At 39.6% G+C, this 14992-nt stretch overlaps 3 protein-coding genes across 4 annotated transcripts; all 3 read left to right on the forward strand.

Moving 5' to 3' along the window:
• Nucleotides 1–466: 466 nt before the first annotated feature.
• On the forward strand, nucleotides 467–2522 carry ccna1 (cyclin A1; the record flags this gene model as incomplete). Its single annotated transcript, XM_080508872.1, has 8 exons — nucleotides 467–625; nucleotides 734–923; nucleotides 1028–1140; nucleotides 1287–1510; nucleotides 1661–1865; nucleotides 1972–2085; nucleotides 2178–2311; nucleotides 2413–2522. The coding sequence occupies 8 exons, from the start codon at nucleotides 467–469 to the stop codon at nucleotides 2459–2461; spliced, it is 1188 nt and encodes a 395-aa protein (XP_080364998.1). The 3' UTR covers nucleotides 2462–2522.
• Nucleotides 2523–3683: 1161 nt separating this feature from the next.
• On the forward strand, nucleotides 3684–9539 carry sparta (spartin a). 2 transcript variants are annotated; one of them, XM_080509548.1, is made up of 8 exons: nucleotides 3684–3776; nucleotides 3999–4761; nucleotides 5773–5967; nucleotides 6967–7123; nucleotides 7263–7457; nucleotides 7619–7780; nucleotides 7905–7995; nucleotides 8877–9539. In XM_080509548.1, the coding sequence occupies exons 2-8, from the start codon at nucleotides 4000–4002 to the stop codon at nucleotides 9178–9180; spliced, it is 1866 nt and encodes a 621-aa protein (XP_080365674.1). In that variant the 5' UTR covers nucleotides 3684–3776; nucleotide 3999; the 3' UTR covers nucleotides 9181–9539. The 2 variants fall into 2 exon arrangements, with proteins under 2 accessions (XP_080365674.1, XP_080365675.1); XM_080509549.1 differs by having other exon boundaries at nucleotides 8207–8999.
• A 273-nt stretch (nucleotides 9540–9812) lies between these two features.
• ccdc169 (coiled-coil domain containing 169) lies at nucleotides 9813–14649 on the forward strand (the record flags this gene model as incomplete). Its single annotated transcript, XM_080509550.1, has 8 exons — nucleotides 9813–9889; nucleotides 9996–10078; nucleotides 10314–10424; nucleotides 11004–11044; nucleotides 12353–12451; nucleotides 12970–13023; nucleotides 13627–13703; nucleotides 14400–14649. 8 exons carry the CDS (start codon nucleotides 9813–9815, stop codon nucleotides 14647–14649), a joined length of 792 nt encoding a protein of 263 aa, XP_080365676.1.
• Nucleotides 14650–14992: the final 343 nt, after the last annotated feature.

Raw genomic sequence — 14992 nt, forward strand, 5'->3', positions numbered from 1 at the left:
TATACTTGCTCAGCTATTTTTTTCTTTTTCTTTTTACACAAGTGTTTCAGTTGGTTATCGGTGATATTTTCTGAGAGAAGGCAGAAAACGTCAAACAACTGTTTTTCATAAACGAACGATTTCAACCCAATATTATAGCTATTTACTAGTCCATGCACCTCAAATGAGATTGTTCTCAACTTTGTGCCTCTTCTATGATATCAGAGTGATTTGTTTTGTGCTTTGGCAGGAAAACAATTAATTTCAATGGTTTATTCTATATTTTGATGTTTTTTTTGTTTTTTGTTTTTTTTTACTATATTTTAAACACTTTCTCTGGCTTAATCAGAAAACACAATGCCTTTCTCCTGAGGTAATTTCTTAATCACAGTTTTTAACTCCATCATCAATTTGCATTTCTTCTTTGTTATGTCTTTCCTGTCCACATATTTATCTATAATGTCAATCTCCATCTTCTGATTTCAAGATGAACTTCGATACCAATGCCCATCGTGGCGATTTCTCTCACAAAGAAAATGTCCCACCTTCAAGTAAAACGGATGCACCGCATGCCAGGAAGACCAAACAGCGGACAGTTCTCGGTGTCTTGTCTGAAAATGAGCAGCACAGTCGATCCTTCAGTGAGGCAAGTGACATTTACCGTCAACGTTGACTGATCACACTTTCATTTCTGTTTGAGCCTATCATGATTCCAAAGATTTTTTTTCTTTTTCTTTAATGTTTTGTCCTTCAGGGCAGCCACTTTTCCAAACACAGTTCTCACTTAGACAGCTCTCACTTTGGCGGCGGTCACTCCAGTTCCAGCTTCAACGTTTATGTCGAAGAGGCTTGTGAAGTTGTTCTTGCAACTTCGGGTCAAGAGGTGATTGAGAGCGATGCGCTGCAGAATGAAGACGCGAGACTCCTGCTGGATCTGAGTTCAAGTGAGTTCAGCTCGTTAAAAATATATCAACCTTGCAAAACTTTATTCTAACTTCATGTTGTCTTTTTTTTTTTTTTTTTTTAACCCTATTGCTGTTTACTGCAGGTTCATATCAGGATACTTCTACTCAGTCTGAACCAGAAAACTCCCTGCTGTCAGAGGGAATGTTTTCTACGGAGTATGCTGAAAGTATTCACCAGCACTTGAGGGAAAATGAGGTGCGCATTTTTTGGTTTGTAAAAGCTCAATGTATTTAAATTGGTGCTAGTTTGTAGTCATCATTAAGGCACAAAGGTGTTGTTTTGTTTCTCATTTCACGGTACATGTTTAATGTGAAATGTTTTTGTTTTTTTTATGATGCCAGATGAAGCTTAGGGCAAAGCCCTATTTACATAGACACCCAGAGATCACCGGTGACATGCGGGTCATTCTGGTAGACTGGCTTGTTGAGGTCGTTCAGGAATACGGACTTCATTCTGAGACTCTGCACCTTGCTGTCAACTACCTGGATCGCTTTCTGTCCCGTACCGTATTCATGAAACGAGGAAAGCTGCAGCTGATTGGCACGGCTGCATTACTGATCGCCGCGTAAGAATGTGTTCGATTTAGTACTGCTTCAGTTTTCTGGCTCTCGTAAAACAAACTCCCACCTTTAGATGAAGTAGCATGCTTGACTTGAGGTCAAACTCACACGGTCGCTTAAAATCAGATTTAATCTGATAATTTTTTTTCTTGTAGAAAATACGAGGAGATCGACCCCCCAGATGTGAATGAATTTGTGTACATCACGGATAACACCTACGATAAGACACAAGTAGTCCAAATGGAGTATGGTATTTTAAAGATACTGTCCTTTATGATGGCAGCGCCCACGACCAACCAGTTCCTTCGCCTTTACATGTGCATCCACTCAGTCTGTATCAACACAGAGAACCTTGCCCAAGTGAGTAAAATACATGTGTAGCCATTGTTTTATGCAAACTACCTTAGAGAATGCAATTTTCCATTTTCTTTGACCACATTTTCTTTATTTGTTTTCCCACTTCTAGTATATAGCGGAGTTAAGCCTGCTGGAGATTGATCCGTTCCAACAGTACACCCCGTCTCTGGTGGCAGCGGGTGCCTATTGCCTGGCGGCTTACACTGTAAACCAATCCCTCTGGGTAAATTTGCTCAGTCTGATAATTTTGCACTTATTCTTCCATGTTTTGGGTATTTTAACTGACTAAATATGGATCCTAATTTTATATTTTAGCCCGATTCTCTGGAGGATTTCACGGACTACACCTTGGATCAAATTAAACCGTGCCTGAATGACCTTCACAAACTTTACATCAGTGCAGACAGCCGTCCACAACAGGCCATTAGGAACAAATACAGAAGTTCCAGGTAAGGAATGAGATTTGTGTTTTTTCAAATATAACTTAAGACTATTTGATAAACACCATAAATAGATATTGTCGTAAGAGCGTTCATCTTTCCATTTACAGGCGCTGTCAAGTTTCACTGCTGACTCCACCTGCTGCCTTGCCTTTCTAGTGACTCACTGCCCCACCCTCCTGATGCATCTGCCAAAACATAATTACTCTCAGAGCAAAGCAAACACTGCAGGTTCCTCAATCAGTCCCATCTATGCCACACCCGTCCGGGACTTTTATTAATTTGAGAGTTTTTTGTTTTTGTTTTGTTTTTGTTTTTTTATGTCATGTCTGGTTTGTGCAAACACAACAGTTTGTGAATGACTTACTGAAACAAATTAATTTGATTTCACGGAGACCCCCTCCACACATGTTGAAAGAATATTGCTTTGAACGTTAGGTGTCTGGCGTGTTTATTCTGCAGAAAAAGGTCAACGATCAAATGAGAAATTACACTGGGAGAATTGCAGTCCTATGAGCACCATAGATTTCAAGAGTTTATCACCTGGACATTAGCGGTTTTCTCTGTCATAGAAATACTATGAAAAGCAGGTATTGACACTAATTATGCCTTACACTTACTTACATTTTAAGTGAGCACTGAGAAACATCCACTCAGCAGCCCTTTAATGTTCAACACATAAAATATCAAAAAAGCGACTTTGATTCTTTTTTTTTTTTTAAGTGGAGGGGGATTTATCATCATTTTAGTTCTTGTATGAGATGTATAAAGGTCATCAGTTGTTCATTGTCAAAATGATGCTGCTTGTAAATCACGACAGCATTCTTTTCCAAAAATAAAACACCTCAAAATTAGTGTGAATTTTTGTTTTCATTGTGTGTCCATAATCTTTAAATATACATCTGAATAGTTGTATTCTCGTGTCGTGTAATGTGTAACTGCTAAAAGTGCCGTTGCTGTACAGTTTAATAAGACGTAGTAGAATTGTCGAGAAATTGAAGCTGAGAAGGTGTATCATATTTCATTTTAACGTATGAAAGAATTCTGAGGAAACTGAAACGCGATATCTATTTATTCATGCACTTGTTTGTTTTTCTCCAACAAAGAGACAAAGAAGTTTGACTGTAAGCTGAAAGATGTCATTTGCAATGGTCAAGCAGTGATCTGTGGGGTTTTAACATAGACTGACGAGTTGGAAGATTTGATAAATATATTTGAAAAAGTCAACTACAGGGTGGCTTTTAATGTGTATGCTTTCTCACTGAGGTCTCTGAGGAACTTTGTTTTTCAGGTAAAACCGGATGTGTCTAAACACGTCACAGCTGCCAAGAACACACGCATGACTGACATTTTTCTTTAGTACTCTAATTCACGCTTCACAGGAGGGTATATGAGCTGCCGAGGGTGCTGTTGGAGTGTTTAAGGAATGAAACACACCATTTCTCTGGTCAGGCGTCGCTCACATTGGTAACAGGTAAGCTACTCTTACTCTATTACTTTTTTATTTTCAATGAACTGTAGTTTATACTGTTGTTCACTATGAATACTTTGTGCTGTATTATTTATGAATGAAAATTCTCTCAAAATAAGGCTTAATTGATTGTATTGCTACACTGAAGGATTTTTTAAATAATTTTTTTTGTCTACATTTTCGAGTTCTATCATTTAACTGAGAATATTCTCATGTGCTTCTCAGTATGGCTGAACCTGCTGAACTGCTGGTCATCAAGGACCAGTATGAGTCGGCCCGCAAGGCTCTAAGTCATGGATTGGCAGCCAAGGAGGCAGATAACAGAGAAGATGCTCTGGTGTACTATAAGAAGGGTCAACTGCACCTCACTCAGGGAGTGGAAGTTCCCACTGAGGGGGAGAGGCGGCAGGGGCCACACTGGGACTTAGCCAGGGAGCTTCAGCAGAGGATGAGAAACACTTTGAGCATTCTTGACTCTCATCTCTCCACCCTGGAAACATCTCAAGTGACAACAGCGGAGCAGAGGGCCTTACTGTTAAAGGGTCTTCCTCCAGACAGTTCATCCATTCACCATCTGTATCCTACTGTACCTGCTCTGGCTCAGGACAAAGCCCCAACCCCCCATACACCCCCCGAGCGTCCTCCTCCCCCTGCTGCCGCTGCACACACAGAATCAGTCCCAGCAGCTGCATCAGAAAACACAGCCATGTCTAATCCAGGGGACCAGCCTCCAGTGTACACGCAGCAGCCCACTGATGGGCACCTCAGCCTCGGTCATGGTCACGGGCTCGGGTCACAGAAAGCGAGTGGAGCTTCAGCAGGAGGAGATGGAAACGAGCTACTTTTCATCCCCTCTGGGGTACAGCTATTTTTTGTGGCACAGAATGGGCAGGTCAGCTCACTGTCCCATCCTGGCTACCTCCGTGTTTTTGTGTTTGACAGTCAACAGAATGACGCCGCTGGTGAAAGACCCACAGGATTTTTACATGTAAGTATATGTTATGTTGTTTTCATCATGCGGTTATGTTTGTTCTCTCCTTTTGGTGTGTGTCAGAGAGCTGAGTAGGTGTGTCTCTCGGGGAAGACACTGTTGTTAATAGAGTTTTCTAACAATGAGTCATGGAGTTAATATGTAGATCTGGCGCTGACTGTTCACTGAACTATGTCTTGACTTCATATGTCTCTAAACCCACCTTTCAAATTGCCTTCCTGGGCACAACCACCAATCCAAAAATATTTCTTCATCTGCCTTTAACCTGTTTTTGTTGAATTTTAGCCTTTTGGTGCTGCTTTATTTTATTTCATCAATATAAAATACAAAACGTTTTTGCCCGTTTACAAAGTGCGTATTATGCTCGGCTGCATTCTTCACAGCATCCCATGACACGTGTTTCCCACCAGTTGAGGTTGGTGGGCTGCTCCCTGGTATTCTGGCCTTGCTTTGTTTCCCCAACAAGACAATGGTCCCATTAACAGATGACTCTGCGGTTCTGTTATGCTGCTGGTCAGTATCCAGACAGCTATTCTGTCACGCAGCTCACCAACGTGCAGCCGATCTGCTTTATGTCCGTTTGGACAACTGACACGGCTTTTGATGTGGCTCAAATCTATTGAGAAGAGGTCAGAAGAAATAGGGAAGACTGTGGAATTGACAGTACTTAAATGTGTTAAAATAAATAAATAAATAAATAAACAAGCAAAGCAGACTTAAAAACCAGCCATACGCTGAATTTTAATGGAAAACCAACAGCGCTGGTTATAGTATTAGGTTTAGGTACCTGCTTATTATTGAAATAAGTCAAGATAGGCTTTATACATCCCACAATAAACTTCACAACACAAGTGCATACAAACTATCAACATACCAGTCTTCTAAAATGTTAGAATATTAAACTAAATGACACAAATCCAGTTATTGCACACTAATTTGTCATAATGATCTCTTATCAAAAGCTGTCATTGTTCCCCACATGATTTCTGTTGACTTTGTGTTGTCTAGGTGTGTGACTGGCTGTACCCGCTCACAGTGGACACTCCAGTGCTGCTGGCTAATTCTGGGATCTTCATGTTCCCCGACACCATGTCAGGGGTGCCAGGCTCCTATTTGGGGATAGTGCTGTCTTCTGAGCTGCCTGCCGCTGACCGTCAGATGTTTCAGGACCTCCTGTTGCAGCTAGCTGAACTCAAGATCCAGGTCAGTGTTTCCCCTCAGTCTGAAGCAAATCTGAGGATGGGCATGCGGTTCATATTAGAAACTCAAAAGATTAGGGAAGTGTGGCATGGGGAGGTCAACTATGAACGCAGGAACTGGTGGTGAAGGGTCACAAACCTTTTCAGGTCATAAAATAGGTTCCAAATAGTCTGCTAATCGGGGTACAAAGAGAATTATAAAGATTTTTTGCTGTTATTTCCATTTGACCTGACCAAATATTTCTAGCTACATCAGAGTCACTGCAGATCGGTAAAGTCTCTCACAATGTCACAAATGATATTCAGTATTTAAATCTTTTTCTGAATTGCAGAAGTGTCACTGAATTAAAAATAATAATTGAGTAGAAAAGACAGTTTTATTGAATGAAAATAAAATCCATGGCTATATCAATGCCAATTAATTTACATGCAATGTTTGTTTACATAGTTATTTGAAAAACAAGGGGATATTGTTTTCCTGTGGTTTTGATTATGTTTAAGCTAAGCACATTAGCATTGTTTTCGACATGTGAGTTACAGCAAGAAATGATCAACCCTCTGTTTCCTACTATCTTATGTTCTCATTCTGCAACACGTATAATATTCACAGAAAGTGTGTACAGTAAGCAAACCTCAGAAATGTCAGCAAACCTATGTTGGAGGGATATGTTGTATTAGAAGTAACCATTTAGTTTATTTGACCTTTTTATGGCTCATGTCCGTAATGTGGAGGGAGTTTCTGGCCTATATTACAAGCAGCCAGCAGAGGGCAATCAAGATGTGTGTACTTCACTTCTGAGATGCAAGCACGTAGTACACTTGAGGTTTGTGGACTAAAGAAGAGTTTTTCAAAAGCGTGTAATCTGTGCTTTTCTAGTGATTTGATGTGTGAGGACATGTACATGACTATAGTGAAATAAAGTTAACAAGAGGAAGAAAACATGTGTTGTGCTTGTTTTCCCTCACATAATAGCATTTCTGAATGTCTTGGGTTCCCTGACAGGATGAGGAAGATACAGGGTCAGAGGTCATCAACTTGAGTACAAAAGTTCCCCTTGGTCCTCCAGTAAAACAAACGTTATTGGCAGCACCAGCAGGAGAACAGGAAAGGCCGTTACTCCCTGGATGGAGTGAGAAAATGGGCCAAGGAATCATATCAGGTGAGCGTGTGAGTGAGTTTCAAATAGGAAAGGAGATCAAATACACTGTCAGTCTCCTGAACAGAATTGAGTCCGAAAGTAGTTTAGGATTTTTGCACCACAAAAACTGTGACTCTTGCCCAAAATCATGTCTCTGTAGGGGCGGCAAAACTGGGTGAGTCCTTATTGAAAGGAGCAGAGGTTACCGGGAGGGTCATTCAAAAAGGAGCATCCAAGATTCGGGACCACATGACACCCGAGGAAACTCCCTCAGAAGTCAGTCCACATGTCAATCGAAGTCTGCATGTGGCCAAACAGGCCACTGACGGTGCTGTTCGAGTCAGCAAGTACCTGGGTAAGCATTCGCTGCAGTGCATGAAATCGTTCTTCACATTTTTGTTTTCACTCTTTCTCCTGAAATCCTTTTCTTTTTTCTTTTGCATGCCCTGTTTGTTTGTTTGTTTGTTTGTTTGTTTGTTTGTTTGTTTGTTTGTTTGTTTGTTTGTTGCTTTATAGTAAATGGTGTTAGTAATGTGGCTGAACGAGTAGCGGACAAGGTCGCACCACACGTCAAGAAACATGGCGCGAAGCTCATCCCAGAGTCCCTGAAAAAGAAAGAAGACGGCAAACCCTCCAAGATGGATGGAGCCAAGTATGTAGCAGCCAGCAGTGTGCAAGGTGTGTACAATGTTTTACGATATGAGCTTATACTGCCACTTTGATCTAACATAAATTGTGAAGTACACCTTTAGTATTCGCTCTCTTTCGAGGGTCAATATTTGTTTATTTTTTGCCAAACCAGGTTTCACTACTGTATGGTCGAGCATGGAGACTGGAGCAAAGCTTGTTGTCAAAAGTGTTGCATCGGAGACTGTCACAACAGTGACATACAAGTAAGTTACATTTTGCTCTCTTTTATCCATTGCTATTTAATTAATTTACTTTATTGTATTTCTAACTTCTTCTGCTTTTCCTGAATCTGTTCGCTCCTTTCAAATGACAGTAATTTGATCGATCAAAAACCTGCATATTATTTAGTAACCGCGTTTCTTTCTTCTTGGTATGTTGGTGCACTGATCTACTTTCACACCTGTTTCTTTTCAGATTTAGGGGCTTAGCAAGTCTTTTTAATTTGTCCAGAAAGATATGACTACACGAGGGATTGAAGGCAAAGACTTTTGAACTAACAATGGATTCTGCTGAAATATTTCTTGTTTAAGTTTCCACTAACCGAAGCAAAGTCAGAGAATGACATTAAGTAAAAATACAACGCCAACAAGATTTTCATTATTAATCTCATATCAATTATTCTTTGATGCTGGAATAATAATTTATGCTTTTATGAGTTATTTTTTGACTTTGTTTGTTAAAGCCTTGTCTACATAGCCTTTGTAAATGCTCATGTGTACAGCTGCAGTCGTTGTGTATTCAGCTCTCAGTGCTTTGAAAACACAAGCAGCCATGCGCTCTGCACTGTGGCTGAACATGCATAACTGGGTTGCTGCTGCTCGGCTAATGTGCTGCTTGCATGACGGCTTCTGGTATGTGTCTTTCTGGGTGTGTCCCGCGAGCTTGTGTTGCATGGTGAAGCTCTTGCTATTGACATTATTCCCTTTGGTTTGTTACCAATAAACTACTACAAAGTGAGATCTGACTTTGTTTTTCTTGGCTTGTTTTAATGTGAATGAAGAGTGCAACCCCCCCAAATGTTCGTCTTCTTTTGTTTCTTTTCAACACATAATATCTGTCTAACTGTGTATTATTCGTGGTGAAGGTATGGTGATGACGCAGGCCAAGCCACTGACACTGCTCTGCACTCAGTGGCCAATGTTGGCCTGGCTGCATACAACATTGACAATCTGGGCATCAAAGCCTTCCTGAAGACTGCAGGCAAGAAGACAGCCAAGGCCATGTTCAAAAGCTCAGATGGTCAAGCTGCCAAAACAGAGGGGGAGGAAGCGCAAAAACAAGAACTTCATGCTCAAGCTGCTCAGACGGATGTGGACAAAAAAGAGGTTCCAGCAAAGACTGATGGAAAGGATGTGCAGAAGAAAACAGAGGAAGAGAAGAAGACATGAGACAGGATTTTCACAGCTTGATAAGTCCCTTCTTGAAATGTGAAGTTCATGTTTTGTTTTGTATGAAAAATATAAAAAAGGTTCAGTTCAGCCCCCCCCCCCCCCCCCCCCCGATTAGCTATTCACGTCTCCATAGGTCAAACATTCCCATATGTTATGTGCAGGTGTGAGGACTTTCCCACATATTATCTAATTTGCAATCATCTAAAAAGGGAAGGAAGAAAAAACATGTATCCTCAGCAATAAATTGGGAACTTTCCAATAATGTGTACATGATGTGTTGTGAATGCAAAATTCTACTTTTTTGTGAACTAATATTTCATAAGGAATAATTGTGACTTCTGTGTGAAGGGTGGATATATTTATTTTCCTTTGCAATTTTAAACTTTTTGGATGACAATAAATGACCTTGTGTCCCATTTATGGTGGATGCCTGATTACAAACTTAGGACATTTACTTTCAAGTGTAATTTCACACGAGATGAGCCTAATTTAATGGAAACGGCAACATTGGTATTAATATAACATTTATTGAGAAATTCCTCCAAAGAGCCTTTATGTTGAAAAACAAAACAAAACCCGGAAACGGTCTCCATGGTAACCCACAACAACAAACGGTTCTCATTTCAAACATGACTAAAGACTGTGAATACAGTAAATACGACTTCGCACGGCTGCGGGCAGAACTGGAGCAAGAAAAAGAGATGAAGTAAGGGTTTTGTTTTTTGCTTTTTGTTTTTTGTTTTTTTGCATGTCCTTTTATTACCTATGAGTTTAAATGTGAATGAATAACATGTTCTGCGTCTTGAGTGTAGAGAGATGCTTAAAGATTCGGTGTCTGATCTTCGGAGCACAATGTGTGAACTGCAAGAAAGACTGCACAGTGTGGATGGAGAAGGTGGGTCAACATTATACCTAAATATAGATCTGTATACTTTGAGGGGAAGTCGTTCTCATTCACTTAAATGTATTCACAGATGTATGGCAGCCAACATTTCTTGGAACTATGTCCTGAATCATTTAGGATGATAATGCTTTGTGTGCATTTGCTTGTTGCATTCATTCATTCATTCAGTCAGTCATTCATTCATTCATTCATTCATTCATTCATTTTTCCTTTTGTGATCTTCTAGGGAATGAGTGGAAGACGAGGTATGAGACTCAGATTGAGCTAAATGGACAACTGGAGAGACAGATCTCACTCATTCACGAGCGACTGGAGGACATAAGAGGAAACCCGGTGGGTAAGTTTCCATGGAGCCACTCGAAACATTCATAGCGCATATTTTAACTCGGTATATTTTAACTTAGTACTTCAAATTGGTCCGAGAACCGCACTTTCTGAGTAAATTTCATTGGAACAATGTGTAAATGGAAAAATACAAACAGAACACACTGTATCCTGGAAGTGTAGCTGAATTTGTGAAATAAAATCCCTAGATATAAATCAAACCACATTAATAAGTGGTATGTAATAATATTTGTTTTGTAACCACATTTTTTAATTAGCAAATGGTAAATACATGTATAATTATAATTTGTTTTAAAATATATTATGTAAAGGATGTGGTGATTACTAGCTTTCCTTAAGTATTAGTTGGAATAATCCACTTTTTTCATGCTTTTGTTTTACCTTAAGCCCCTACATCCTAAATGCTTGTTGCATTACATGCAAGATTAAATAGCAATATCATTTTGGCATTTCACATGGCTGCAGCCATCCCATTAAGTGTCTTTGTAGATACTGAGATTGAGAATAAGAATAATAGTGTTTTCTGTGTGATTTCATCCACATGCTCACCAGTTCCTGTTTTTTTATACAGATCGATTGGCGTCTATCAGATCTTATGACGACATGTCAATTGTGAGTTCACAAGGCATCTATTTGATGGGATTTTTTTTCTGTTAGAGTCAACAATGAAACAATGCACAGTTTAGAAATTGCATTTAAGGCAGGAGCAATTCATTTTATTGATACAAATCCAACTGTCATCTCCAGGTACTTTTACAGAGAAATCTCAGACAACAGTAAAAAGGAAAAACTCCCTTCAAAGGGAGAAACCTTTACCTAACCATTCTCAGAGTTGGCGGCCCTCTACTTTACCAGCTGGTGTTAGAGGGCTAGACAGAGAAAGAACAGATAGAGACAGAGCACCAACGAAACAAACAAAAAGAGTGCACACCAGCAGAGAGAGCCCGAGACAAAGAAAAGGCAGAAAGAGCCGACAGGACTGAAGAGATGTGATGCCAGCTGCTCTCCATCTTCCTCAGCTATGCAAGCTGAATGAACTAGAGTTTAATCAGAACACTGTAATCACAGGATTACAAACCATGGGAGAGTAATGCACATTAATTACAAAGCGTTAACACACAAGCACAGAGATACCACACGCTGAAAAGGTCGCACAATGCAGTCTAAATGTGTGCGTGACCGTGTGCCGCAGGGCAGAACTAACAGATGCTCATTAGTGTATCCAAGAAGTGACTGCAAGATTGTGAACTGAAGATCAGAAGACAAGCTGTGAGTGTGACAGTAAGATAAACAGATTATGTGAGAAGAATATATATTATTAGTTCATTTGGGCAGCGACACCAACATGTTCTGTCAAAGTAAAGAATACAAAGTCCATCCACTGTGTCTTTGACGTCCTGAGAACAAACTTTTTCAGTTTTAGTGATATACATACATATTTACATCCATGTATAAATGCCTGCCTCGCCTGCATCATGTAACCAACTGTTAAGTACTTGTAGGCATTTTATTCAGTTGGGTCATCCAAAAGCATTGCAATAATTGTAAAAAACAAAAACAAAAAAAACCCCCAACAACAACAACCCTGTATTAAAGTGTTATCGTGTTCATTATGCCGATTAGAGGTTTATATTTTATGTCACAGTAAGAAGCAAGAAGGTGCTCCAAATACAAAAAAATACCAGATAATTTCGCTCCTCTATGCTATAAATCTCACATGCAGCCTTCTGTCTCTGCACTAATGTGTTTGCCTCGTTATTGAATAATGTATGAGCCTAATCCATCTCTGTACTCATGTTTCCTACACTAACTATCCTGTTATTGTTTGATCTGAGCTGCGCAATTCAAGCACAAATTGATTTGTAATTAGGCATGAACAGTGTGACACATTTCCTAATTAAAGGGAATACTTTGCCACAGGAAACACTGAGACAAAGCCTGAAGCTGCTGACTGAAGAGAAGTCTGATCTCCAGAGGCAGCTGATGGACTGTCATCTTCAAATTGAACAAGAAGGAAAGGTGTGAGTTTGCAGCTGATAGAAAACCCCAAGAGGGATGTTGTGCCAATTATAAGTGTAACCATTTCTGCTTGTCCTGTTTTATTAGTTCTTAGAAAAGCTGCTTTGCAGTTTTTCTAGCCTGTAAATATCCCAGTCACAAATATCCATCATTAGCCTCAGTTTTGTTTTGTCTCAGTTTTTTTTTTTCTTTTACATTCGTATTTTCAACAACCATTGATACAAAGTCAGCCCTCAACCTTTGTCCTTTAAATGTGCTCTTAGTTTAGCAGCTTGGTTCTTTGTTTATTGTTCTGCACAACAGTGAGATATTAGTTGAATAAAGGTTTAGCATGCAGCATGTGCAGCCAGTAATCCCTGCTCTAATCTGTTGCTCGTTAACATTGAAGGCTTCTGAAATGCACACACACTCCAATGATAATAAGCATTATGGCTATGAGCAGGCAGATTTCTGTCTGATGTAGTTTTAGTTCGCAGATGGAAAATGTCACTGGATAATTTCTATTTCTTTTAAATCAGGCATTTCACAAAACCAATGATGAGAGACGGGCATACCTGTCAGAAATTGGAAAGGTAAGTAAGTGTCGACAATGTTATTTCTCATGTTAACCTATAATTTAAGGACGTGATGATTTCAGTGACATAAGGAGTATACTGTATAAAGAACACACTGCTTCTAGTTCTGATTTCTCATTCATAATCTTGTTATGTAATAAAAAAGTAGGTTCAGGCGGAAAAGTAAGTCAAGGTCTCCGTGTTTGTTGCAACAAAACAAGTTTCTACTGAGCTGAAAATGTTAACACCACGTTGGAAACAAATAATTGCATTTATATGTCACGTGACAATATATCACACTTCTGAAAACATTAAAGATTAACAAACATTGGAATAGAAAATGTCTCTCTTTCAGGGGGCCTGTGGGTTTATAATCTATCTATCTATCTATCTATCTATCTATCTATCTATCTATCTATCTATCTATCTATCCATCCATCCATCCATCCATCCATCCATCCATCCATCCATCCATCCATCCATCCATCCATCCATCCATCCATCCATCCATCCATCCATCCATCCTTCGAGTATTGTGACGTTAGGCTCAATGTTCTCTTTTTTGAAAATAAAAATAAGGTCACAGAAAAATAATTTTTTTTCAATTGCTCTCCACCACAGCTATCTTCTACCCATGAAGCTCGCAGAAGACAGTACTTGACTCAGCCACAGAGGGCACCAGAGACCAAACACATGAGGTCCGTGAGCCACGGCGATTCAAAATCCATCAATCATTTGTTTCATCCATCATCAGGGGTTGAGCAGGTCCCACCTGACTTTGGGTAACGCCAGGTCACACTCTGTACAGGTGTCACAAACATATTGTGTTGACAAACATGTTGTCAAACATGTTGTCAACACCTGTTTTTGGACTGTAGAATGAAACCAGAGCACACAGAGAGAAACCACCCATGCACAGGAACAACATGCAAACTTCACACAGGAACCACTGTGCTGCCCTACACTAACAGAATAATAGACAAAATGATGCCAACAGATGAAACATAAAAGTGATGTTATTGATTATTTACATTTTTGTTACAGCAGCCGGCTGATACCTCAAAGGAAACACAAAACACAATGAATATTTTGTATTTCCTTGACACGGAACAGCCTCAAACTAGTTTAATGATTTTCTAAACTTTGTTATTGTCAATGTGACATACTGTGATTTATCTCTGAATACATGTATTTCAATCTCATACAGAACATAGCAAATGAATTAAACATCCTCTGTATTGTTGCAGAACGTTTGGAAATCCATAGTTATGTTAACTCCATGAAGCAGAGATACATTTTTCTCCCACTTCAGTTTTTTTATTTTCTTAATCTCCTGTAAGATCGTGACTTCATTCAATGGCACACGTCTCTTTGTTTTCTATCTCTGCATGCAGAGGGAAACAGTCCAGCAGGAAGGCAGAGGCAGTTTCAAAGAAAGGCAAGGAGGGACAAGAAGATGGAGGAGTGCATGTGAAAGGAGGAGGAGGAAGTGGTGGTGCTGGTGGTGGTGGAGGAGGAGGAGGAGGAGGAGGAGGAGGAGGAGGAGGAGGAGGAGGAGGGACAACAGAGAGAAGAGAAGACAAGAAATCCCAAAGAGAGAGGAGGTTACCCACCCTAAAGCACTACCTGAAACATAGTCCTTAACCGAAACTGGGTTTTATTGCCCTTTTTTAAAAATAGGTAATGTTTCTCTCTTTTGGTCATACTGGGGGGGTTATATTCACCACGCATTCGGTTTTATTTTTTACTTGCTTTTGTTCACATAGCTCAATGGCATGTGATATTGTTTTGGAAATAATCTAGTATCTATGTAATTTTTTTTTTGTTTTTTCCCCAAAATATCACTGACAGTTGTTTTTTATCACTTTTTGTCACTTTTGATGATCAATCCAGTATTACATTGATGCTATAAAATTCTACATTCATGAAATCTGGACTGTGTTTCTTTATTTCAATATAACAACTTGGCTTTGAGGTAAAACATTTT

The sequence above is a fragment of the Blennius ocellaris genome, assembly GCF_963422515.1.
Source record: "Blennius ocellaris genome assembly, chromosome: 14".
In the NCBI taxonomy this organism is placed as follows: Eukaryota; Metazoa; Chordata; class Actinopteri; order Blenniiformes; family Blenniidae; genus Blennius; species Blennius ocellaris.